This window comes from Oreochromis niloticus, linkage group LG7 (genome assembly GCF_001858045.2).
Source record: "Oreochromis niloticus isolate F11D_XX linkage group LG7, O_niloticus_UMD_NMBU, whole genome shotgun sequence".
Lineage (NCBI taxonomy): Eukaryota > Metazoa > Chordata > Actinopteri > Cichliformes > Cichlidae > Oreochromis > Oreochromis niloticus.
The window spans coordinates 20,062,841-20,089,563 of NC_031972.2; the positions used below are offsets into that span (position 1 = coordinate 20,062,841).

Below are 26,723 nucleotides of genomic sequence, written 5' to 3' on the forward strand. Positions count from 1 at the left end.
GAGCAGAGGCAGACAGTGACAAGATCGTTGTGTTTTGTTAACCTGTGTTTGCATATTTTCCACACATGCATAGGCGCTTGTATTTCAGTGGCCTTATAATGAGGTGATGTCATCACATATAACCCTTGGGGAACAGTTTGTTCTTCACAGTAGAAGTGTTTTTTGAATGAACAATGTGTCCTTCACAGTAGAAATCCTTCCTCTATGGTTATATGGACATGTTCCACTGGTGTCTCGTTTCCCTCAGAAAATAAAACAGCTGCGATGTTGTTGGTTGGAACAAACTGGGGGTTTTTTTGTTTGTTTTTTTTAATACTCAAGCAGAGGTTGTGCAATATAAATATCAAATGCATTAACTGTCAGTTAAGTGATGGTTAATCTCCTACCCCTGTTTGAGCAAGGCACCTTAACCACAGCTGTTCAAGAAAAACTAGTTCATTGGCTTTGTAAAAATGCATCATCAGCAGTAGGAACAAGCTCTACCAACAACACACACATCCAGCATTATACACCTCAGAAGAGAGAGCACAGTTTGTGTAGAGGTGTAAAGTCTTTCAGGACAAAGCAAAGTGTAAAGTATATTTATCACTATAGCATTTAACAATAAAGTGATGTCACCAGTGCAACTTACCTACTAGCTGAATGTTTTTTTGTGAGAAAATGACAAAATAATTACCTCAAAAAATAAAATATGGCTTAAAAAAGAGATAACATACATCAACAACATGTCTTATCTTTCACCATCCATATTAGGGAAAGGGGATTAAGTAGGATTGAGGCTAATGCATTTGTGTGTGTCCGAAGCTTTGTGTGTGTGTGTGTGTGTGTGTGTGTGTGCGCTTGTATCACTTATGTTGTGAGGACACATGTCTGTATGCACACACTGTAAGGGCCGACCTCCGTTTAGGGGGGAAAAAGCCCCCATAAAGTAAATCATTCTATTTAGGTAGTCAGCCCCTTTCCTGCCTCTAAAGAAACACATCAAGGCAGCAAGCAGCCTTAAGTAAAGTCAGTGGCTTCGTATGCTTCTTCTATAAGCATTACTTTAATGAGAGCAGAAAACCCGTACACGCAGTTTGGGAGACATCTAATTAAAAGTCCTGATATTACCAATTAGCCTGCAAAAAAAGCTATTTCGCTTTTTTTTTTTTAAAGTGTTGCACAGTCTTCTGCACTGTGTGCATTTAACAGTATGAATAAGGAAGCAACAGTCATAAGAATCATAGATTCAAAGACCTCTTTTTTATGATTGATTGCATGATACATGATGACATTTATAATCTTAATATATTTAAAATATATGTTAACCTCTGGTGTGACAAATTAAGCAATTTTGCTAAATGATGGTAACTTTAACTGGTATTGGTAGGAGAAGACAGGTCTGGCCTTACCTTAGTCACAGCGGGATATCCAGCAGCAACTTCACCAGAACAATAGGGCTTTTCTTCATGGGAAACTTCAATAGAGGAAGCCCACTGGTCCAGGAAACCACTGGGGGTATAGAGGCCACAGTCTCTCACACCTGTCTCTCGCTCAAAATCCTCGCATACCCCATCACCGTCATAGTAGTAGCACATGCTTGGCTCCTCTGCATTTGAAAACACAACACACTTTAAATAAGTTATCTGTGCGATAAAAATAACTTCTTAAACAGAAGGACTGAGTGCATCAAAGATATCAGTGTGGTTCATCTTAAACATATCTCTCACCGCCACCCATCTCTCTTGTTGAGCATGTCCTCATTTGGAATGAGTAGAGAAAGGGGATCAGATAAAGGCAAGAGATGAATGTAAGGGATAAAAGGAGTAAGAATCAAATTATAAGGCGTATATAGATGTATAAGTTGTGATGTGATGATTTTTAAGGGCAGAAGGGGCAAAAAATATTAAGAAAGAATAAAAGAGAAAGAAAGCAAAGATGAGAAATGAGAGCAAAACAGACAAGCACAGAAAATGGAGGGGGTGGTGTGGGGCAAGGTCAATGGGTAAAGTAAGATACAGCAGTATTTTTTCCAGACATCCCACCCGGAGTTTGGGGCTGGAACTGAAAGCTTATGGAGTGGAGGAGAGGGGAACTGAGCAGGGAGGTTTGCCTGGGCCTCACTGGTCTCAACTCTCAGCTAAAGCAGCGTCAGCCGGTGGGGTTCCAGTTGGGGGGAAAGGCGGCACTCTGTGCCAAGTTGGCCAGGGCCTTCTCCTCGAAATTCCACCCATCTACAGCACAGCCAAAAGCTCAAGTCAGTTCTGTGCTCTGGCAATGGTAAAACGAGGGGCTACTGAGGGGGCATATAGAATAAGTCTCCTGCCACTCACTCAGCAGGAACAGAGGCGAGGAAGAAGGGAAGCAGTAAGACTGAGACAAGAGGAAGTTGAAACAGTGATTGTGAGTGGTAGAGGAATAATAGGTAGAATGTGAGCTAAAGAGACAAGGCACAGAATGAAGAAAAGGTCACAAGGGGTGTGCTTTAGTATTAGAGTTTGATAGAAATTAAATTTTGTTAGATTAAATTAAAAAAAAAAAAAGATTGTGACTGGGTGCCTTTTAGATCTGATTGTCATTGTGGGAACAAACAGACAAAGAAAAGAATGAAATCTGACTTAAAATCCATGATTTTAAGGATAACACATATATCTGGATGTAGACAGTATCTCAACTGGATTGTAACAGCAGGTGGGGTTGTACGCAAAGAACTTGTGATTGTCATCAGTTCCAGATTTAAACTGGCTGAATCATGATAGCCTATTAAAGCTCCTCCAGATTGTAACATCCTAGACCTGTTGTATACTTACTGTCAATTCTCCATCCAACTCACTGACAAGCAGGCACTCGCTTGCACATACAGACAGATGGACAGAAGGTCCCTTCATTATAGTCTCAGATTTCTGTGTAAAACTTCAGCAGTGTTGAACACACACAAACATACACACACTTGCAAGCATCCCAGAGCACTGCAGTTGGTGGAAAAACAGACAGCACAGCCAGTTCAGTCATTCAGCAATCTGACAGGGATTAAGTGGCCACTTCACAGAGGGTTACACATGTGTATCCATGTACTGTACATACACAGAATCACAAGAGTGGAAGAAACATGATTATCAGCTACTGGGACCCAGAACAAAAAGTCATTCATCTATTTATAAAATTAAAAAAACAAATTATAAAAGGAGATGTCTCTCTTTCAACTATGTTAAAAAAAAAAGACCCAACATTTCTCTATTTAAAAATAATGATTTCCAGATTTTTTTTTCTTTATACAAGAGGTTGGAGTGATTATGATATCTCCTGGTGTTTTATTTGTTTGGAATAGGCATCCAGTACTTGAAGTACACCCAGACGATGTGTCAAATCCTTTCATTCACAAAGTGAGTCTCGTTTAAATGTCTGCAGTCTCTTTTTATTGTGAAATAATGAGGCATGGGAATCCGAACAGATAATAATAATGTGGAAACATTTTTAAAAGCGTTAATACTTTACTAGAAATCCTACCTTTATAAAATTGTGTGTGTTTATGTCCCGTTTGGCAATTAAAACAAGTTTATTTGTGATTACTAATGAAACAGTTCATTGTTTTTTTGCTTTGTTTTGTTTTTTAACTTTTCTTGCACAAGGAATTATTTCAAGACTATTAAATGGTCATGCATACGCTGCTATATCATCCTGTCATACTGAATTACTAACTCACAGCTATGGACAGAGCATCAGATAGCAGTAGAGCATTTTCAAGACTTACCAACACAGTTGAAGAATGGCTCTTTCTTGCACTGACTAGAACAGCCATCCCCATTCATAGAGTTCATATCGTCACATTCCTCTCCTTTGGAACTAAAAGAGGAGGAGACAAGTGCTTAGAATACACACACACACACACACACACACACACACACACACACACACACACACACACATATATGTACACTTGTCTATATATATACGTGGTGCCTGTTACCTTTGGATGCGACCATCACCACAATAGGGTGCCCCAAGTTGATGCACCAAAGGTGGAGATGGCTCACTCTCACTTTGACTGGAGATTGTTTGGACCTGGTAAGTATACGTAACATGTGGTATCACATCCCTGCACAAAGAGTGAGAAAAAACACAGTAAGTTCATATGTCTGGACAATACAAAGAAATGCCACATGCAAAGAAAGTAAAAGTAAAAGACTGCATACGAAACACCGTCATCAGATCAGGTCAGTGGAGATTAAGTTGTTAGCATTGTTGCTATGTTAACTGGTGAGTTTGTGTGTCTTTTTATTCAACTAGTAAATTTCTAAGTTTGTACTTTCACATATCTGCCTTTCCGATCGACTGATACGTCTGCTTTTACCCACTTCGGGTCCGGCTTTGTTGTGTTTCCTTATCACAGCGATTCAAGGAACCATTGTGACGAAATACGGGAGAAATACTGGAGGCTTACTCACTTTGCTTGTCTAAGTCACCATAATGGTTTCTTGAGGCACCATGATAAGGATTTCTGAAACAAAAAAGTCTGAAAGGAAAATACATAAATAAGAAAATCAAAGCCATAAACAAAAAAATAATCAAAGCTATGAATGAGAAACCAAAACCACTAGACAAGCAATTAATCCCAGGGAAAGAAAACAAGTAAATAAAAATGTAAGTGAGGGTGCTTTTTGGAAGTCAGTATTGCAAAATGTTTATTTATTCTCTCTGGTTTGTTTGCCTTTACGTTGTACCTCTATCATAATCAGATTGCCTCTTCTAACTACTGGTCCCTGTAATCAGTGGAATTACTTTCTTTAAAAACTGAGGCAAGTGTGTTATTTTATGAACTCAGACTCATTACAATTTAACTTTATCAAAAAATTGGACAAAGTACAAGAGTAAAAATAAGTAAAGGCAACGAAAGAAAGTTCTGGAAACATGCATTAAAAACAAAATAATTGAATCACATAAGCACCTTTATTTACATCTGTATCGTTTAAGGTTTTTTTTTCCTGTTTTGATACATTTTTTGGTATTATTTTGGTTTCTCATTTCTAATTTTGATTTGCATTTGTTATGGTATGGCTTCTCATTCATCATGCTCCTGTTAGGCTTTCATGGTTTGGGGGGCGGATTGTGATCATGGCATAAGATTTGGGAACTTTAATGTAACTCTTTGGGAAATTTTGTCTATATTCATATATTCAGAGTATTAGAATATTTTGATTTTCTTTCAATAAAATATGTACATGCAACCACAGTCATGAGGAAGACTGCTGACAGCTGTCCAGATGATAATCATCCATACCCTCCATGAAGTGGGTAAAACACATATAAGGTCCTTTCTGAAAAGACTGGCTGTTCATAGAGTTTACTCACAGAGTAAATCGGATGTTTCGAAGCATGTTAATGAAAAGTTGACTGGAAGGGAACGTGTGGTAGGAAAAGGTGCAAAAGCAACATGGATGACTGTAGCCTTGAGAGGATTGTCAAAAAAAGTCAACTGAAGAACTTGTGAGACGTTCACAAGGAGAAGATTCAAGAAAGGAGCTACAGCTGTTATACTGTAGCTAACCGAGACAATGTTAGAAACGTCTTACCTGGAGAAAAACTTCTGGACTGTTGCTCAGTTTGTAGAAATGTTTAATACAGAGAATGTGCTAAATGTGCTACACAGTGATGCTGTTCAAAACAACGTGTGTTTAGTCCTTAACGAGACACACAGATGTGTTAAAAATTAACACATGATGTGTTATTTCTAAAACATCTGTCTTGAGCGTGCGAGCTGGATTGTCCAGCCAACTCCCCTGACCTGAACCCCATAGAGAATGTATGTGATGCTGTCGAGTGGAAGATGAGAAACACCTGACATAAAAATACAGACAAGGTGAAGGTCGCAATCAAAGCAACCTGGGCTTCAATAACTCCTCAGCAGGGCCACAGGCTGATTGCCTCAATCCCACAGTGCGCTGAAATTACTCAAAAATATGCAATTATTTGTATGAAAGGAGCCACAGACTTATGTATTGAGTATATAAATGAACATACCTTACAAACACTGGACATTTCTGTATTGTATCTTTTGATTGATCTTAGGAAATATCCTTATTATTTGAGATACTGGATTTCTGATTTGCAGGTGTTATAAAAAACATCACTTTACATTTAAAGAATGCAACTTTTTGAATATATCTTTTTAAGATGTTGTAGTACAATCAAACAGCGCAACAGTTAATGTGCAGTAGCGCATGTTGATGTCTTTCAGTTCTTAAAGTAAAGGAAATGCTTGAATGCTGTATGCATGCAGCCTTTTTTAGGTATATCAGGTAAAAATGGCATCTATGAACCGGATTAAGTAGAACCAATAGTTTAGCCATGGATTATTTCACATGGACCATAAATATGCCTATTACAGAAAGCACCTTGCATACAGCCCATATCATTGCATAGCAATGAGAGACGCATACACACAGGCTTTAATTAAAACACGCAGAGGCATATCACACTATTCCCAAAGCTGCCATATATACCAGAGTGTGAATGTAACGCATCAGCAGGATCAAGCACTAAACTTTCCCTGGTACCGCAAAGATTTAAACTAAAGAGTCTGATCATACTAAAGAGGGCTTTGAATGAGGTTCAGGAAAGCCTTTGCCTTTTCTGAGCACTTTTTTTTATTTACTACTGAATGAGAACACGTAAATGTTTTCAATTAGATGCTTAGGGTAAAACATGTAATCTGCATAATGTTGTTGTTTCGCCCCCCTCCCTCTTCTTCAGTTTTCCATGTTTGTTCATGGCATTCCCATCAGAAAGACCTAGAGCAAGTACAAGTTCGCCGTGAAGTACGAAATATAAAAAGTGACAAGCCGAAAGATCAAGTAACAAAATGAATTCTCTTACAGCAAAGTTCGTGCCTGAGATTAGTTATTTATGTTGGCTTTATTATTATCAACACAGAACGTTTGGCCTGACAGACTCTCATCTGCACAACAGTATGCCCTGTTCTGCAATGTTGGTTCATACTGGTGCAACTCTAGGTTACACTCAAACATGTCCCTTCTAATTGAATTAGTTTAGCCTCTGGAAAAGTCAAGCTCTGGGAGACTTTATCTTTGAGCAAAGCAAACATGCAGAATAGACCGAAAGAAGAGAGAAACAGATGCCGCTTTGAAAGGAGGCACACAACTTTCCCTTTTGTGGATGGGCAGGTATTTGGGCCGCTCGGTTTCAGGCAATCCGGTGCGCTGAAAAGCACTAGCACTTACTGATTGGGCCACAATGGGAGACCTGCTCATGCAAGAACAAGCAGAAAGGATGATTTTAACGGCTGGATCTAATGAGGTAATCTAGTTCTCATTAGGCTGACGGTCAGTCCTTCTAGCTTTTCACCGTCATCTCACAAATACAACTAAAAACAGTGCTGTAGTTTTTCATTCATGGCTGTTTGAACAAACATGCTGTTTGATTTAGGAACTAAAATCAAAATAAAAACAGCGCTGCATGCTTATTTCTCTGACAGACAATTTTCACACATGAACTCAGGTAAATTTCTCAGAATAGGTCACACAACTGTCTTACATGTAGGGAGTGAGGTAAGATAAATAAATTCCCCAGATTGTTACCACCAACATTCTTACCTGGGTGCAATTAGACTGTGTACTATCAGGTTAAAAAGCATCTCATGATACGACTATATCAGGCATTTGGGTTCTCGCATGCACGATGATGTGATTGCTGGGAAAAGTGTGTAAAAAATGGCTCACGACTCTGGGGAATCATGGCGTTCTTCTTTCAGTAGCAAAGCTGGAGCGGCGGTTTACAGCCACGCTGGGATTTAAAGGCTTAGAAAGGAAGCTGAGGTGAGTGACTAAGCCAAAGACTGTGGTTATGTCCGGCGCCTAGGTCTATATAGGCAAAGAACTGCAAACTCGTTACCAGTGTCAATACTGTAGCAGTCAATTGCAAACATTTTATTTAAGCGTGCCCTACGACTTTCTTATTTAAAAAGCAATAAACAGATTATCAGCTCATATCAACTGAGCCATATATCATCCTCAGTTATTTTCTGAGAAAACACCAAAAGATCCCCCCTGTGTCATACATCACAGTCAGCTTGGGGCACAAAGGCAGTTTCCTCAGGATCTGCAAGACTTCATCGTGGGGTGCTTTGTCCTTTCGCACATTATTTTTTTTCTCCTCTTGTCACTGATATAACGGCACAACACAGCTTCTGGGAAGCGGGTGAAATAGCTGCGATATTTAATCTACTGATTTGTGTTCATGGTTATTAATTTTCCCATTTTCTTGTTTAATCAACTAATGTGAAGTTTAATCAATAAATTTGCGTTCGCTGACAAAGTAGCCAGACTTTCTCCTCATTGTGTTTTCTTTGCGGCGTATCTTGTTTGTTTGGGGGGGGGGGGGGGGGGGGGGGGGGGGGGGGGGTTACTGATCTTGAGCAAGGGTTTCTGAAACTCTTTAAAAAATTTTGTTTGGACACTGAATGCTTTCTTACTGAATTATTTTTAGTTCAATCCATGTGCCTGACCATTTTCAGAGCCACTTAACACTGGGCTTTGAATGATTGGGGCATTAAAAAGGCACCAGTTTAAATGTGGTCATATGTAAGTACAGCCACTGGCAGCAGAGAAGAATGAACAAATAGCATAGAGATTTTTTATTTGTTTGTTTGTTTGTTTGCTACCTCAAAAGCACATAGTGATGTTGTGGAAGAATTTATAACTGCCACACCTATAGGTTTCAAACAATTTAGTATCAGAATTCCTATCCAGTGTTCATAAAAACACACTTATCTGTAACTAATTATAGCTATGTAAATTATCTGCTGTATAACTCATAGCTCAAAGGACCTTACTACAGTCACTGTCAATGTGTCACATGATAAGATTTCATCTTTAGTGCTTTTTTGTTCTTCTCAAAACCCCAGAATAAAGTTCTTTTTCATAGTGGCTCTCTTGTGAAGTCTTGAACAAAGCTCTGTAATATGCATTTCAAAGGTATTCGGACTACACAGAGCCATGAGTTAACATACGTGAATGCTACTAACAGCAAGAAGATTGCTGGTGTGTGCCTGTGCTCGTCTGTGTGTTCCAGCCTTTACTGATACGTGGACACTTATGTGCGGATGCATTTCCATTCTGTAGCTCCTTGTTGTTCTTGGCAGAAAGACTCCAGATGAGAAAAACAGATAAACATAAGGAAGTTGAGAAGAAAAAAAAAAACTTAATTTGAACCTGCAAGATCACCAAACAAAGCCTTACTTTTTAGGACTATTAATTATACACCCACACTAACCTGTGTTACATGTATAGAGTTAAAATAAATTATTCAAACAGGACAGGAAATCATTTTTATGGCAATCGTATGCCTTTTTAGAAGTCCTCTGGGTTGCGCAGGTCTGTAGTTCCTATTTCCTTTTGCATAAACAGCTGCATGTGCCTGATGAAAAATTATCAAATAAACTAAACAAGGACAGAGAAATGTCCTGGCTCTTCCTGAACCTTTAACCCTTAGCTGATTAATGACTTCTGCCAGTTACAAGCCCTACTCTTTACCAGATTACTGATGGTTTGCTATGGATTATATTTTTTATGTTTGTAATGAAGAGGCGACCGAAGAGAGTAAAGTAATAATCACTGCAGCTGCCGTCGAAGGATTTCAGACTAATCGGTGATTTTTACTTCTTGTTATGAGAAAAAGTAATCCCCTAACTCTATTAACAAATTAAATTAACTAGTGTTGACAATAAAGTGATGTAGAAACATTGCCTACTTTTTCAAATAGCTGTGTGAACTGAGTGTGAACATTAGATTGACGTAAAGGAAAGAACTGCTGTTCCCCCCATTTGACCAGAACTACATATAAAGTCCTCGGTTTAACTTGCTTTCAGAATTGGCCAAAAAGAGTTCCACACAATAGTTAAACAAGCAAATCTAGACTTGGGGAGCTAAAGGGATAAATGTGGCAGATAATATGCAGAACTGTACAGAACCAGATTAGAGTTAAATTGCAAAGGGGGCAGTAGCAGCACTGCCACTGGATGACCTCCTTTGAGGAGGAGTCGAACCATCTTCTGCTACCTTCTTTCCTTACACTTGCTTGACCTCCTAATACTGTCCCTCTTCGCCCTCCAAGCATGGCCATAATTTACCCCTCAAGTAGTCCTAACTCCCACTTTGCATCTCGTTACTTTGACCAAACAATCCATCATACATGGGTTGATACTTAGGAGGTATGTTCTCTGGCATCTCCTTTGCTCAGTTTGCCTCAGCTAAGCTGAAGGCCAGTAAGCCTGAAAGTGGAAGGTCAATCATCCGTGTCTGTCAAACCCACTGAAACATACTGCAAGACGATGCAACTGTCTGTGTGGTCAAGAAAAGCATTTCAGCAAATCGACTCAGGTAGTCAAACTGAGCACTTTACGCTGGATTTGTGGCAGACAAAAACATCTGGGTGACCTTCACAATGTCAAAGGCTATGTTTGTTTTGTTATGCTTCGTGACGAGCCAGTGGGCCAGCATCAGTATTCCGAACGACGTGTCTAATTTAATGTTTATGCCCTGATCAGTAAAAGAAAGTGAAAACATTATGCCCCTTCATTCTGCGTTTTAGAGGTTGTACAGTATGTTTTTATTTTGTTTGTTTTGTTCCACAATTTTCTAAATAATTGTGTCCTAAAAGACACACTGTTCTTCTTCAGTTGGATGAGCTACAGACTTTTATGGCTAGAACACACATACTTACTTGCTAGATCTTCGCTGACCATTTAACAGAAACAAGATCGCACATGCTCTCACAACAGAAAACAGACAGCCATCGCAACTGACCACCACCACTGGAATGCAACCACAGCTAGTGAAATACACCACAGCAGTAAAACTACCTACAGTACATCAATAATAACTGAAGTGTGCCAAAACCTCAAAATAAATACATTCCTACTGTAGGCAACCTTCCACGGATACTCACACTATACCGGGAAGTTATGTACAGGCACTTTATGGAAGTTAGATATCATCACTGCATCCTGCATAACGTGCGTGCTCACTGTTTTGCCTCTTATCAAGCACTTTCCTTCTCATGGGAACTAGACTGACAGCATGATAGTGGGATGGCACAACACACAGCTCTGCCATGTATAGCAACATGTTTTTTTTCCTGTGTCAGCACATTCCATAAAAGCAAAGCATTAAATTCTCACCACAGTGTGCAGATAATACCTTCAACAGGCCATGTATTTGCCCTTTCATGGAATATGGGGGGAAAAAACAAATGTGGGCAATAACTGACCTATGACTTATAGGAAACAAATGTTGGGCAGCAGATTTGAAACTGCAGAACAAGAGGCGGCTTGCTTATGTTCCTTGGGGCATTGAAAAGGATATCTGGTATTACGAGAACATATCTAAGCGAATAGTTTCCACAGATAAAAAAAACAGTTTTTACTGGCATGCCCTGAAAAACTCCTAATTACATCACACTAAAGAAGGAAGGTATACAGTGACTGCTCAGCAGTTCTTTTTGTTTTTTTTCTCTTAAACAACCTTTTGCAGAAATATTTTTCATGCCGCTGCAAACTTATTGTACGGGCGGTTTGTTTTGCATTGTTTTGTTTGTCTTTCTGCCCACCTGCCAGCAAGATTGCACAAAACATATGACAAGCTGAAATACATAAAACCTGATGGACTATGAACAGGCCAAGTCAGAAATATTTCACTCAGAAATGTTTGTGTGATGCTGACAGTCTTTGAGTGGCGATTTACGTGGAGGTCTGGGCACTCATAGAAAAATATTCACCTACCAGGTCACTCACCTATCTGTATATCGGCGGGTAGGTTCATTCAGCAGCAGACCGTTGGGGGCATGTGTGAAGGGCGGCTGACGCAACAGGCGGTAGCGTAAAGGCTGGCAATGGTTGCAGAGTTTATAGTTGGGCTTGGATGTCAAAAGAGTGGCGTCGATCTCCAGATGCTGCTCCATAGTGTAGAACTGTACCCCATACACCTCTTCCTCAATGTCCAGCTTCATAGTGAGCGGGGTATCACAGAAAACATTGCTGGGACCCAGTGAAATGTTGTTTCCACTGACGGTCAGCAGCAAGATGTTATGGATCGCAGGCAGCGCCGTTTCCTCGCGGCTAAGAAATGTAACCCACACAGTCAAGGAGTCAGGTACCAGTGGGTAGGCGAACTCTAGCTGAAGCATGCAGCCCTGTGAAGGGCACTCTGGCAGGCCAACGATGTCTTGCTCGGTTGCTGAATGAGGGCTCCAGGTACGCACACTTGGTTCACAAGCCTGCTCCACATCAGGAGGGCCTATGGGATGAAATTACAAAGCAGTCACACACACACACACACACACACACACACACACACGTAGGCAACACAAAACCTTTAAATAATTCACAAGCTTATGTTGACCATTTTATTTACAGCTATGGGTGATTATTATGCAGACATATAATGATGAATTCAAATACACTATTGTACAGAACCTTTAACTATTTTAAGATAACCGAACAGGTAAATTTAAACTAAATTTTAAAAAAGAGGGCTGACAGATTTTTTTTTTTTTTTAAATTGCATCAACTATCTTTTTGGTGTATCTGCAGTTCTTGCAACATCAAGGTTGAGGTGAAACTGAGAGTTCATTGTGAGTCCATCTGCAGAGGAAAGGCAGAGCTGAGGTGTGTACCTTCTGAGAGGGGCCCTGTGCAGGGTTCTCACTTCAGCGCAGTCATTACAACCTCTAACAGTCACACTCCAGCCATATTTGGAGTCCACACACAGCTAACTTGGATTATCCCAAGTGACGTACACTAACATTCATCAAGCACTTTTAGAAGCCAGCAAGCGGCAGACACTATGTTCTCCCTCAATTTCCTTTTGTGCATTTCCAAGCTGGCAACCAAAGAAGCCATTTGCTAACCTCATTTCTGGGCACCATGCAAAATTCCAGTGTTTAATCAAGTGAAGACTGAATATGGTTTCCAAGCCACATTATCTCAACACATTTATTATTGTACTGTAAGTGTGTGTGTGTGGCCAATGTGGAGGTGAATTAAAGAGAAGAGAAAGAGAGTAAGAAATAGAGAAGAGAGGGAGAAAAACGGGAGGCTGGAAGAGAATGAACTAAGGTACTCCAAGAGCTTGGCTTTGCTCGGCTCATGTAATCCCGGCTTTCTGGGTAAATTTTCATTGAGTTTGCAAGGAAAGGAGCTGTAGCCACTGAAAATATTTTGTAATGTCAGCTGTTATGGTGGGCCCCACTCCTGCTCTGGCACAGGAATTATGTGGTTGAAGATTTAAGAGGAGAAAGAGTAGAGGTGCCATTGTGTAACCCAAGGCAGTTTAAGCTGTTTTTTTGTTTTGTTTTGTTTTTTAAAGTTGATTGGCAGTACCCTTGTTTGTTTTGGGGTTTTAAAAATAAATTTAATGCAGCTTTATATGCAAATGACGTTTCCACATTCAAATTTTATACATTCCAAGAAATTGGTGCCATTTGGATTCTTGTAACAAGGTTTTGTTTTGGGTAAAATGGGTTAGCGCTTGTTATTTTTTGTTTTCGCTGCAGTTTTTGTTCCCCTTCTGTTAAAAATTTGAATTTGTCACATCCCTTTTTACAACCCCAACTCTGAAAAAAGGGATGGGATGCTGTGTAAAATGTAAATAAAAGATTTGCAAGAAAATTTGTGTTGTTCACAGTAGTACATAGAAAACATTTCAAATGTTTAGACAGAAAAATACTCCCCCCCTCATTTTGAATTTAACGGCAGCAGCACATCACAAATAAGTAGAGACAGCAGTTTATTTAACAGCAGTGCATAAACATGTGGGAGCTGAGGAGACTTTTAGGAGACAAATGTTGTTCTTGGCTGTTCTTGTCTCAGTCCTGGGTCATTTTTTATCATGTTTTGTTTGGTGATGCATTGGTTTAGCATTGTCTTGCTGAAAGGCCTTCCCTGAAGAAGTCGTGATCTGAATGACAACATATTTTACGAAACCTCTATATACCTTTCAGGACTGATGGGGCCTTTCCATATGTCCAAAGTCACTAAATACAAGCTCATACCTTCAGAGATGGTGGCTTTTGAACTGAGCAGTGGTAACAAGCGAGATGGTCTCTCAACTCTTCAGTCAAATTTCAATTTGTTTGACCACAAAACAATTTTCCACTTTGACCCAGAGAAGAAAGTAGCATTTCTGGATCATGTTCACACATGGCGTCTTCTTTGCATCATAGTGCTTTAATCCCAGTTCCAGTTAGCACAGCAAACTGTGTTCACAGATAAGGATTTCTGGAACTGTTCCTGAGCGATTCTGTGATTTCAATGACAGAATCATGTCTGTTTTTTAATGCAGTCCTGCCTAAGAGCCACCGGGCCTGGGGGCATCCAATATTTGATTTCCAGTCTTGTCCAAAGGCGTACTAAGATTTCTCCAGATTATCAAGTTTTTATTATGAGATTATGTACTCTAGATGATGAGATATCCGTAGACCTCACATTTTAAATTGCGGATTATCATTTTGAAATTGTCATATAATTTGTAACTGCAGTTTTTGTGCAGATTAGTGAACCTCTGCTCATCTTCACTTCTAACAAGCTCTGGCATTCTAACATGCTCTTTTTATACCCAATAATGTCACTGAGGTGTTGCCAATTAACCTAATTTGCTGCAAAATGTTCCTCCAGCTGTTTCTTTTTAGTGCCACTTACTTTTCCAGTCTTTTGTTGCCCCATCATCAAATTAAAAATGAGCTAATATATTTCATGAAACAGTAAAATGTCTTAGTTTATCTCAGTGGATATGTTTTGTATTTTATATAGTGTAAAATATGAGATTTGAAAATTTCTGCATTCTGTTTTTATTTACATTTTACACAGTGTCCCAGCTTCTTGGGATTTGGGGTGATGGAAGTTCCCTGATTGTTCTCATTAAGAAATGACTCATTAAGTAGCATACTTTTCAGTTGAAATGCAAGGCCTTCCCTGAAAAAGACATCTGGATGTGAGCATATGCTGCTCTAAAAGCTGTTTACTGTGTGCAGAACTGATGAACTGATGATTATAACTTTGGCATAGGTATGAATGTCTGTTGTCTCTCTGTGTAACCCCTCTGGCAGAACCTTGTCTTTGACCCAATGGGAGTTGGCAGCCAAATATTTTTCAGTAAAAGTTGAGCTAGGTTAAACTATTTTTTTTTGCTGGACAACCCTGCATTTTTCCTCCATTTGTGTTACTTCAGTACTTCTTTTTTTGTTGTTGTCTGGTTGATATGAGGACAGATTTTTATTTATACCAAATGTATTTTTTGTTTCTTTCTGTTAATCAAGCAAATCCTTCATTTGGAGGTTGATGCTTAACTTTAAGAGTATTACACTCTGTGAGGCTTGCTTTTTGCCACATTTAAACTTCATTTAATAACTGTCTGTTAAATGCATCCTAAAGGCTCCTCGTCAACAAAAATGGAATTCCTGACTCGGCAATGACACTGGCCAGTTAAACAAAGCAAAAACTGCTGCTAAAACATTTTGCTCTTTTCAAGTCAGGACAATTAATACTTGCTGTAATCGGTGAAGTACAACTCTAGGATAGATGTTGGTTACAATCATACCGATCCAGAAAAAGTCCATAGAGCTGGATGAATAAACAGACAGGGATATGTCCGGGCATGCACACTTTATGCTTTCTAAGAAGTGTCTGGCTCTGGCTTTCACTATCGATGACTCACTGTCACACTGCTACACACTTCCTCACTTAGAAGGCAGACATGAACCCCCCCCTCCAATGCTTTTGCCCTGACACATACAAACAGAGAGACACTTTGCAGACACACAGACTCACTTATACAGGCAATGGGCACTCTTGTCTTGAAAATATATATCAAATCAGGTAGCATTTACAAGCCCTTTTTTTTCTTTTACATTTTTTAAACAGATGTTATTTTGGTGCACAGTGAAGGAGCTAACTATTATAACTCAAATAGTTATACCATAAGAAAATGTTACAAAATTTACAAGGGACTTTATGCTCTCTGTACACTAAAGTCACTGTAAATTTGGGCTGAATGTGTTAGAATTAAATAGATTTTTTTAGCTGAAGTAACAAATGTGTCCTTTGATTGTGACAGAATGACCAATGCGCTGTGTTTGATCTTGGCAGGATGGATGACAATAATCTCATCCTTTGATATATTGTTTTGTGCTCTGTAGTGTCAATTTGACAGCAGTAATGAAAGACAACAAGTGATAAATTACATGTGGAGAAGCTAGACTACCAATGTCATCAGCTCTGTTCACTTCATTCCTCTCTTTTAATTCCCAATGCATCCATCCATTTATCAAACCATCCAATTCAGATTCACTTATTCCATCCAACTGTTTTCTTCCGTTTATCTAAATCAGGGTTGTTGGAGGGGCTGGAGCCTCTCCCAGGTGCCATAAGGCAGGATAAGAGGTCCCGGACAGGCCGCCAGTCTGTCACAGGGCTAACACAAAGAGACAGACAACCATTCATGCTCTCATTCACACCTAAAATTTAGCATCTCAAATTAACCTAATGAGCGTGTATAAAGAGTGTGGGAGGAAGCCAAAGTACCCAGAGAGACACCAAACGGGCACAGGGAGATCATGCAAACTCCACAACGAAAGGCCCGACACTTGGCTGGTGGACTCAGGCCCAGGACCTTCTTGCTGTGTGGTGGCAGTGCTAATTACCATTCTGCTTGCTGTTTTTGTTTGTTTGTTTGTTTGTTGTATTGTTATTTGAGCCTGATGCAAAAATAGCAGTCTATGCTTATACTGTCAGGCAGACAAATCTTTAAAAAACTCTTTTAGTGAGGTGTCTGCAATCTCTGATTTTTCACAGATGCTTGCTGTTTAGTTTAAAGGATTAAATCCATAGATATTCAGAGAAAATAATGTTTGTGCTACAGATTGCAAATGAAACAATGCAAAGTAAAGCAAAATGCAGTTGTCAAACATACACATCCTGGACCTTTTCGCTTGCATCGTGCACCACTGTTTTCAATCAGTCCTCCTTCACTCATGTCACCAACCACATGCAATTCTCTTAACTATCTTGGGTGGTTTCGATCCCACCCAATCTCTCTTACCCACTCCTGGAATCCATATCCATGTGTTTTTGCCTTTTTTTCCCCCATTATTGCTTTTTTACTTCAGCCAAATTTCTCCAGGGCTTAGAGTAGTAAAGATTTATGAGAAGCATTCCGGCTCACCCTGGCCATGCTAGTGTTTCCCAGTCAAATAGTATAGGGAAATAGACCTTGAAGAACAGGTGCCATGTATGTTTGCATTCATACACGTCAATGCGCCCACATTCCAAAACAGGAATTTTTGCCAGTAATCTAACTATAATAATCTTAAAGCAAGTAATTTAATGTCCAGCATTCTAATGAGAGAACGTTACTGCTGATCACATTTGCAACATTATAGAGGGACAGCAGCTGCAGTATTCTGTGTATCCAGTGAGAAGCTGGCCCGAGCAGAGTTAAGAGAGAACCAAACAAAGACCCTTTCCAAGAGGGAAAATACAGTTTAAACACACATCATATTAGACAAGCCCAGACTTGCCTCTGGTTCACACACTATAACCAGTGTAAAGGCAAGGTTCAGCAGCTGCTGTTCAGCATCCACACATACTGACGCATGATTCAGAATTTTAATCATCTTTGATTAGGATTCATTTCTAGTCTTGTGTTGTGGTTTGACTGTTACCGCAGGTATGACTTTATTACTTATATTTAATGTCACTGATGTGTACATGAATGTAAAAGTTGAATTTATTTATTTTTATATAAGAGTCTGCTGTATAAACACTCAGCAGGCGCTTTATTAGGTACACCCTCTGCACCTAACAAAGGTACATGGGATGTACACATCCTATTGCTGCACCTGTTGGATTGACATCTGGTGACTGTGGAGGTCATTTCTGTACACTGGACTCCTTGTGATGTTCAAGAAACCAGTTTGAGATGGTTTAGTCTTTGTGACATTATGCACTGTCCTGTTGGAAGCAACCATCAGAGGATGGGTACACTGTGGTCATAAAGGGATGGATATGATCAGCAACAATACTCGGGTGAACTGTGGGATTTAAACAATTTTTAGTTGGTGAGCAAAGTGTGTCAAGAAAATATGTCCCAGACCATTACACCAACAGTAGCACCCTGAACTGGATGGATCTATGCTTTCATGTTGTTTATGCCAACATCCAAATATCACAGCAGAAATTCAGACTCATCAGACCAGGGGATGTTTTTTCAATGTTCTGTTGTCCAATTTTGGTGAGCCTGTGCAAACTATAGTAGACTCAGTTTCCTGTTCTTACCTGATAAGCACAGCACCTAGTGTGGTCTTCTGCTGCTGTAGCCCATCTGCTTCAAGGTTTGACATTTTTTGCATTCCAGAGACGCTCTTCTGCATACCTTCTTTGTATTAAGTGGTTTTCTGAGGGACTGTTGCCTTCCTATCTGCTCAAAGGACTTTGACCTCTGCCATTTTTGTTACTCACTGGTTATTTTCATTTTTTCAGCTCATTCTGTGTAAACCCTAGAAGTGGCTGTGCAGGAAAATCCAAGTCGATCAGCAGTTTCTAAGTTTCACTGACCTTTTTTATGAAGGATTATATAATTTATGCATGGTTATTTCATGAATATGTGCATTCCTGTCATTTTGTAGGTTAGGAGTTAAGCTCGTATTGAAATAACTCTGCTTAAATAAACTTTTGTTGTAAAATGTAAATCCTAGTAATTCTATATATTTGATCACATCAATAACATTCTTGTGAAATTGAATTTAAAATTGAATTTGAACAAATTCAGTATTAAACAGTGCTTATAGTGCTTCATATGAGAGATAAATAAACATATATTCAATTTAAACTAAAATAAAGCACAGTAGAGACAAGTATAGATCCAAAGAAAACCTGTCCAAAACAATCAAAACCTTGCCAGCCTCTTAAATTGTAAGGCCTAATAATGACTGGATAATAGATCTCGGTCACAGAAGCTGCAGGGTTGCCCGTCCCTGTTATGGATTCTGGGCTGGTTCTGCACAACCTTATTAGTAATTATGGTTTTTCCCAGTTGCTAAGATCCTTTTTTTTGAAACCATCCCCTCTTTTCTGAAAACTGTAAACACAAAACCCAATTTTCAAACAACATTAACAAAACCTCTGACTCTACTGGCAAAAACCAAACAATCACATCAAAACAATTTTATCTGTGCCCAAAACCGCACAAAGTTTTCAGACGACAGAAAAGTCAAAATAATAACACTACAGAGCATTCCTTAAACACTACAGCAAAAACAAAAAGAGAAAATTAAAAAATGAGACATTTTTTGTGAGTAAATTATAGACATGTAAATCTCATACTATAAGTTTCGGGCTGTCATTGTATGTACACAAACATGGTCATTCTCAATTGCCCAGTTTTCATCTGAAATTGTTGTTCTACATCTCCCGTTTCCTCCTTTGCGCCTCACATTGTTTCGATTTATTGTTGGTATCAACCGTCAGCTCATTCTTGCTGGCTGCGCACTCTGTGCTGGCATTTGTTGGTTAACATCAGCAACAAGCCATTGTGTTTAAGAAGTGACATCTGTTTTGCAGTTGTGTTTAACTTCTGCCTCCTGTAGTTAGGATTATACATCACAAGTGAATAACTGTTCGAAATGTGTTTTAGTGAGTGTGAATATGTTTAGAGATTTGCAATGAGACCGAATGAGATCCTGCAAATTGTGCTTAACTAAGCGAAAACTAATTAAGCCAAACAGTCCAAATTGGTAAATGGACTGTGCTCATATAGCGCTTTCCTACTTTGAGCATTTAAAGCACTTTCTTACTAGAAGGATCATTCACCTATCCACACACACACTTTTTCCTGTGCCCAACCACTTTTAACCAAATGTTCAGACACTCACACTGTGATGCATTGCAGGCAACTCGAGGTTCAGTATCTTGCCCGAGAGTGCTTTGACATCCAGACTAAAGGGGCCATGTTTTTATTCTATTCTGTTTTGCGTAGACAAGTTGGCAAAATATAACTTTCGAAGATAATGTCAATAACACTAAAAAACATTATTATTACTATTATTACTATAGTTATTTTTAGGGGTGCTATGATGAAGTTTAGAGGTGCCTGAGCACCCATGAAAAGGTTTAAACGTCCTTGTGAGTGGGTCACTGCAACATCTTGATTTCTTTTCTTTTTCAGCCATTCTGTAGTACATTTGCTGCAGCGCTCTTGCTCTTTGTTCTGTTGCATGACCCTGTTCCAGCCAAGCTTTAGCAATCAGACAGATGGCCTGACTCTAGAATACTTCATGGTCATGGTCAACTCAATAATTACAAGGCCCCCAAGTCCTTTGGCTGAAAAAAAAAAACAACGGACAAATCATCTCCCTTACGCCGCCATGCTTCACAGCTGGTGTAAGGTGTTTGTTCTGATATTCTATGTTTGGTTTTTATTAAACTTGTTGCTCTGTTTTATGGCCAAATGCCTCCACTTTGGTCTGATCTGCCCAATGGACATTGTGCCTAAGAGTCTTGCAGTTTACTCCGATGCAATTTTCCAAGCCTACGCTGTGCTGCCATGTTCTTTTCGAAGAGAAGAGGCTTTCGCCTGTTCTTCCAACCAAGCCTTACTCGTTTGCTCTTTTTCTAATTGTGCTGTTGTGAGTTTTACATTTAAGATGCTAACTGAGGTCTGTGGATGTACCTCCTGGGTTTTTTTGCTGTTTCTCTAATCATTACACTGTCTTCAACAAGCAGTTGATAAGGTGCACCTAACAAAGTGGTCGCTGAGTGTTTATATTATTTCAAATGTTTACTGCACTTTTAGCTGCACTTAGTTACACGCATGCATAATATCCAAAGTATGTTTGATGCTGCCACTGCCAGGACAACAGTGGGATCAGAGGTACACAGATGGGACAGCAACTATTTTTAAATTTTAAATACTTCATCTCTACTGCCTTATTTATGTCCCAGTCCAATTGCTCTTCTTTCAATTCAGCACCACGGCAAGACTAGAAAAGGAAAAGACAAGGCTCCTCTCAGTAGAGGGTTAGCGCTAACATGTGATCTTTGACCTTGGTTTTGGGCCTGAACCTGCATATGGGAATTGTGGTACCATACAGCACCATCCATTGGGAAACGACCTCCTTGATCCTTCCATGTTGTCCCACGGCCCAAGTGTTATGAATCCAGTGAGTCATTTGCATAGTTTAGGGTTGAGTCAGTCACCAAAGTTTTGTGCATGTTGGGGTACTGACTCACAAAAATTAAACAAACAAACAAGCAACAAAAAAGTTACCTCAAATTGTGTTATGGTACTGTAAACTGTGGATGTGGTGTGGTTTTTATATGAAAAATTGCTTTTAGAAGAAAGAGGTCAAAAACTCAAGAAAGTGACAGATGTCTGAATGACATCAAAGATGTGTTTCTTTGATGTAACAAAGATGTGTTACACTTCCACAGCAAAAGCCAGCCTAGACTGGGAAAATTTAGTGTCAAAAAGAAGTCAAGTATAAAGTATTGTACTGTACCTTCAGCCTCTCGAGGGGACCAGTGACCAGATGGATCACATGGTCGTGGAGAAGAAGAGTTTGATGCATACTGTAGTAGGACTCTCCCTTCAGTGCATTTGTCACACACTGATCCCACTTCTCTAGGAAACCAACAGGCAAGCACAGCAACCAACTTAGATACATACCAAATACACGTCATTTATACACGATAAACAAACACAAGAAGTGACAAGACAATTGTAACAATGTTAAGCTTATTAAGCCCTTTAGATTCGGACTCACTTTCAAGTATGTAACTGTGTAAACAAGATATTTAGTATTAAATTCCCATCACAATACATGGACCTGCTCAGAACTATAACCTATCTAGTTCATCTCACCTGTCATAAAACTGTCCGGAAATTGGTGGAAACCATTCCAGGGTGATGGAATTATGATGCTGCTCAACCACCTGAGGAGCCATTGGCACCAGAGGAGGTTTGGAAGCAGGCTGCCAGGTCTGATAGATGAGGTCCAGGTAGCAGTGCATCCTAGCCACCTGGTTCATTGTGAAAGAGTCTGTACAAGCATCGTCTGCAGAAAAAAGAGGTAGTTAATCAGTGTGAGGATACAATTTGAGATTGATCATCGTGCAGGTCCATTTTCTATGAATAAAACAAGCTACCTACTCATAATTAATGAGCATTTTCCCTTTAAATAACTTTTTAAAATTCTTTGGCACAACATGAGTGCCATGAAAGATTCGCTAATGCTGAGATTCCCTAATACTTTTTCCACACACTACGCACACAGGCTCAAAAAGTTCTCTGGGACAGTTTATATACATTAGCTGTGACAGACAAAAAGGGTAACTATAAAGTTTTCCTCTGGTAAGTAGCTCAACACATGCAGAGGCCCAGTCTCACCTGCATAACTCATGTAATTGTTAAACGGTGTATGCGTGAAATGACGGATGCCACAAGTATCATTGCCTGGTTCGGGATCGCTGCAGCCTTTGTATTTGGAAGTGGGTTTGGTGTCTGCACACAAGTCCCCAGTCTCCATTGAGGGCTCAGTCTCCAAGCACGCATCATTGCATGATTCAGTCTCGGACACACCTCGAAACACATGGTAAAGGCCGAGGCTATGACCAATCTCATGGACCATTGTGTCAGTGTGACCAAATGTGCCGTAGAAAGAAGGATTCAGCACAATTCCACCTGGAAAAACACAGTGAAAGAAGTCACTCGTATACAAGATGGAAGCACTCAATCACACACGACACAAATGCCTTTTCCTAATGTAGTGTAAAGTAATTGTGGCACAGGGGTATGATTCAGACAATACATTATTCATGGGCCTCCTCAGCTTCATTATCACCTTCTTCCCTGTTAGAGCTGTGATGAAGACAGAAACTGCTTGGGGCTTGAACTGTAATTACTCCAAATCAACAATCTGGGCTGCCAAAGAAGTTGAAGATGATGTGTGCCTGTACTTATGTAACTGCATGTGAGTTTGCATGCATGCATTTATTTATGCGCTTTGTCTTTTACCCAAGTGTGTGAGGGCCTCTTTGTCCCAGGGCCATGTGGCAACCCCTGCCAGATCTTCATCAGAAGAATTGGCAAAGAAAACATTCAGGTGAGTTGAGCCATCCAACTGCAAAATCTCTTTGAGCTCTTTCATATCCAAATAGGCTCTGTGGAGAAAAAAAAACCCCAAAACAACAGAAAGACAGTATTTCACATTAAGTTAATGGCTTAACAATTAAGACAGTCATTTCCAGATTTCACCAAGTCCAAAGCAAAAAACCCAAAAAGAAAAAACACTGTTCCTAGCCAAAAGAGCTTATGCAGTGTCATCATTCACGAAACCAGAACTCAGATTTAGGTCCCTAATGAACTAAAATATTTATTTAATGTGCTGGCAGTTGCAAGGACCTTGAAACCAAAAGAATGAAGTTCCAAGAAGAATAAATGATCTCGTTGAAGCCAGCTAGTGTTTTAAACCATGTGTACAAATTAATAAGGACGTAATAAAATGCATCTTCTTCAGCTGGTTAGGGGTGAAGAATGTTTTCCTTCCTCCGTCCAAAATGAATGTTGACTACAAACTATCTGGCACTGCCAACAAGTACTTACATAACAATAAAATTATGTTTTAGTTTCTTTCAGCGACTGTACACCAGGAGAGGGTTATGATGTTTTTAAATATAATTATATTATTATAATCACTGTAAATCAAGTTGCCATTAGTCTGATTTACACTGAACTAATTTCAGGCTTTAAGGCTCATTTACATTTTTGTGGTGGAAGGGAGAGTACAGACCATGTTGTTGACGTTGTCATTTAGAAAGTACAATAAACCGTATAATAACCCCAAATGTGCAACTATTGACAGAGTTTGACTGGAACTACAGTGCATGCTAAGAGTCACTATGATGTTTTTATTTTTGTGTGCATAACAATGTTTTATGTTGAAGGACGAATCAAGGAATAGCGACTTCTGAAACATGGTTCTGGCACCTCATAATTTCAACATACAAGCCACATATACTTTACTGCTGAAAGTCAAATTAGATACTTGATATTGCTTCAGTTCTTTGAGGTTTGTGGACATTTGTTTACTCACAGCTCTACTAAGATCCCGCCACAACATTTCTGTTGGGTTGAAGTCTAGACTTTGACTGGGTCTTTGCAACAGCTTCTTGAGATCATTGTCCCATAATTCCCAAATTCAGCCAAACTTGATCCTTCAGACAGATGACCTTAAAAGAGTTCATGACGGAGTTAACAGCTGCAAGGTCCTGTGACTGCAAAACAAGCCTAAATCATTACCTATCCACCACCGTGCTTGACAATTGGTACGAGGTGTTTGTGCTGAAATGCTCTGTTTATTTTTTGTGGCACTTTGCCTAATGGCTAAAACATCTCCACTTTGGGTTCCTCTGTCTTGTGGTTTGATGAAACTTGGAAAAACTTGAGCTGTGCTATCGTGTTCCTTTTGTAGAGAAGAGGTTTTCCTGTGCCGACCCTTCCGAACAAGCCATACTTGTTGAGACTTTTTTCATATTACAACTGAGGCCTGTAGAGTCTGAGATGTAGCTCTTGTTTTCTTTCTTTTGTATTTTGGCTTGTTTGTGGGACTTCCATTCCTGAGAAGATTGCGATAGCCCAGGCCAGCACACCTTTAAAACTCCTGTTTTTATTAGCCAGTTGTTCGTATTTGATTAGTAGCAATTGGCTTGTACCTACCCTTTTAGTTCTTATAGAATCTTGTGGGTGTGCTTTGTTTTTCAAAAAACTACACTGAGTCCTGGGAAAACTTGTTTGTTTTTTTTCACATGATTGCACTCCAAAGTTGTAAATACATGTATATTGTGATAAATATTTGAAATATGAATGCCTTTTTCTTTGAATGTCTATAAATACCAACATTTTTATACGATGCATGAAAAAATGTCACTCTAGCCTTTTATATTAAGAAAAAATATTATAATTTATATGAGGGATTGTTAGCATGCTCATAGAATGTTCTACAACAAGATGTTCTTTTCACTGCATCATGAGTTTTCTACCGAGAATCTGAGACCAGTCTGACTCATTTATGTCAGCCTGACACTTGAATTAATTGTTTAGGTATTCCAATGTCTCCCTTCCCAAGGCATAATGTTTTGTCTCAGGCTCTGTGAGCATTAACGGCAGTACAAATGAGTGCAATCACTCAACACAATGAGATATCTTTCCAGCAGTGAAACTGTCATTCATTTTATGAACACGTCAAGCACAGTTTTCTCTATGAGCCTGGCTGGTGGTCCTGGCAAACAGCATCAACAAGCTCAGTCATCTCTTGGAAAAGTCAGTAATTTGTTGCATATGCTGAAATGATAGTTTATTCTTTTCCTTTGGCTTAGGGAGACTTTTGAAATAGATATTCAGTGGATGTATAAACAAGAGTTTATCAGAAACAAAACAAGACCCAAGTCATACTATGGCAAATTAGATCTGTAGATGTTTTGACCCATTTTGTGTGACCCTTTTGCCTGCCTTATATTTTGAGCTCACATTTTGCATGTCCTCATAAGATTAAGTGAACCGAGGCTAAACTTGACTCTCCTCCAGTAAATAAAAATAAATTGATTTCATTCACTGTTCTTCTTCTGTGGTCACTTGTAGAGGGCAAAAGGCAAAGTACACCCTGGAGACCCGGCTGCCAGTCAATCACATGATTATCACAGGAAGACATATCCACACCTACAACCACATTAAACTTTGGACTGTGGGAGGACACCCACATAGGCAAACTCAGAGAAAGGAGAAACAAAACAGGAGGTCCAAATTCGAATGCTATTCACTTTGCTTTAATTCAGCCTCATTTTAATCATAGACTTCCCTGAGCATGATGGATTTTATTAACTTAGTACGTGAAAAGTGCAAATTGTTTTTAAAATTTGTTGAATCTGTTCCAGCAGCAACTTTTCATGCACGCAAATCAATTTGTAAAAGTTTTTTTTTCTTTTCATTTTTTTCACTACAGTTCATATCACATTTGTCCCACTTAAGGGAACTGAGGTAAATATATAGTTAAAAGGAAAATCTTCAAAGACTCATACCTTTGTGAAGTGTAATCCTGGACTGTGCTATTTATATTTACTCTCCCACTCAATACATAAAATGGGTGAGTATGTTTTGAATTGCTATGAAGCAAGGTGGTGCATAGTGCACCTGATTTGATTCCTTTACTATACCAGCTGAAGCAAGTCACCAGAGGTTATCACAAACAAGTGTCACAAACTACTGCTGTTTAATTAAGTGAACGATCCTGTAATCATTTAAAAGTGGAGGTGTCAGATTTGATATCTTCATGTTCCAGATGAATTACAGTGTTTTGTTTGGTTGTACCAATAGGCGTAGCTGCATGAGCATTTTAGCATTAGAACAAATATGTCTTTGCATGCTGTTTTTCCTATTTATGGTATCAGGTACTTTAAATTGTAATTGTCGTTCATGTGCTGCATCTGTGTGTGTGTTTTTAAACAGGGTCTTTTTCCTATCTTCTAGAGATCTTCTGAGTTAGACATCTTATGCAACTCAGTGCATTTTAGCATGTAGACATGGTCAAGACGACCTGCTGAAGTTCAGTCAAAATGGGGAAGAGAGGTGATTTACATGACTTTGAACGTGCCCTGACTGTTGGTGCCAGATGAGCTGGTCTGAGTG

General features: G+C 39.3%; 1 protein-coding gene across 2 annotated transcripts in view; it reads right to left on the reverse strand.

The window, feature by feature from the left end:
• pappaa (pregnancy-associated plasma protein A, pappalysin 1a) overlaps nt 1-26,723 on the reverse strand; it is a 98,368-nt gene that overhangs the window by 57,660 nt on the left and 13,985 nt on the right. For both annotated transcript variants that reach the window (XM_013277442.3, XM_019361040.2), the window contains exons 3-10: nt 23,058-23,203; nt 22,431-22,724; nt 21,906-22,098; nt 21,544-21,665; nt 11,786-12,287; nt 3,947-4,075; nt 3,731-3,822; nt 1,392-1,588 (exon numbers count right to left, since the gene is read on the reverse strand). In XM_013277442.3, the coding sequence (XP_013132896.1) occupies nt 1,392-1,588; nt 3,731-3,822; nt 3,947-4,075; nt 11,786-12,287; nt 21,544-21,665; nt 21,906-22,098; nt 22,431-22,724; nt 23,058-23,203 (1,675 nt within the window). The remainder of the gene's footprint in view (nt 1-1,391; nt 1,589-3,730; nt 3,823-3,946; nt 4,076-11,785; nt 12,288-21,543; nt 21,666-21,905; nt 22,099-22,430; nt 22,725-23,057; nt 23,204-26,723) is intronic.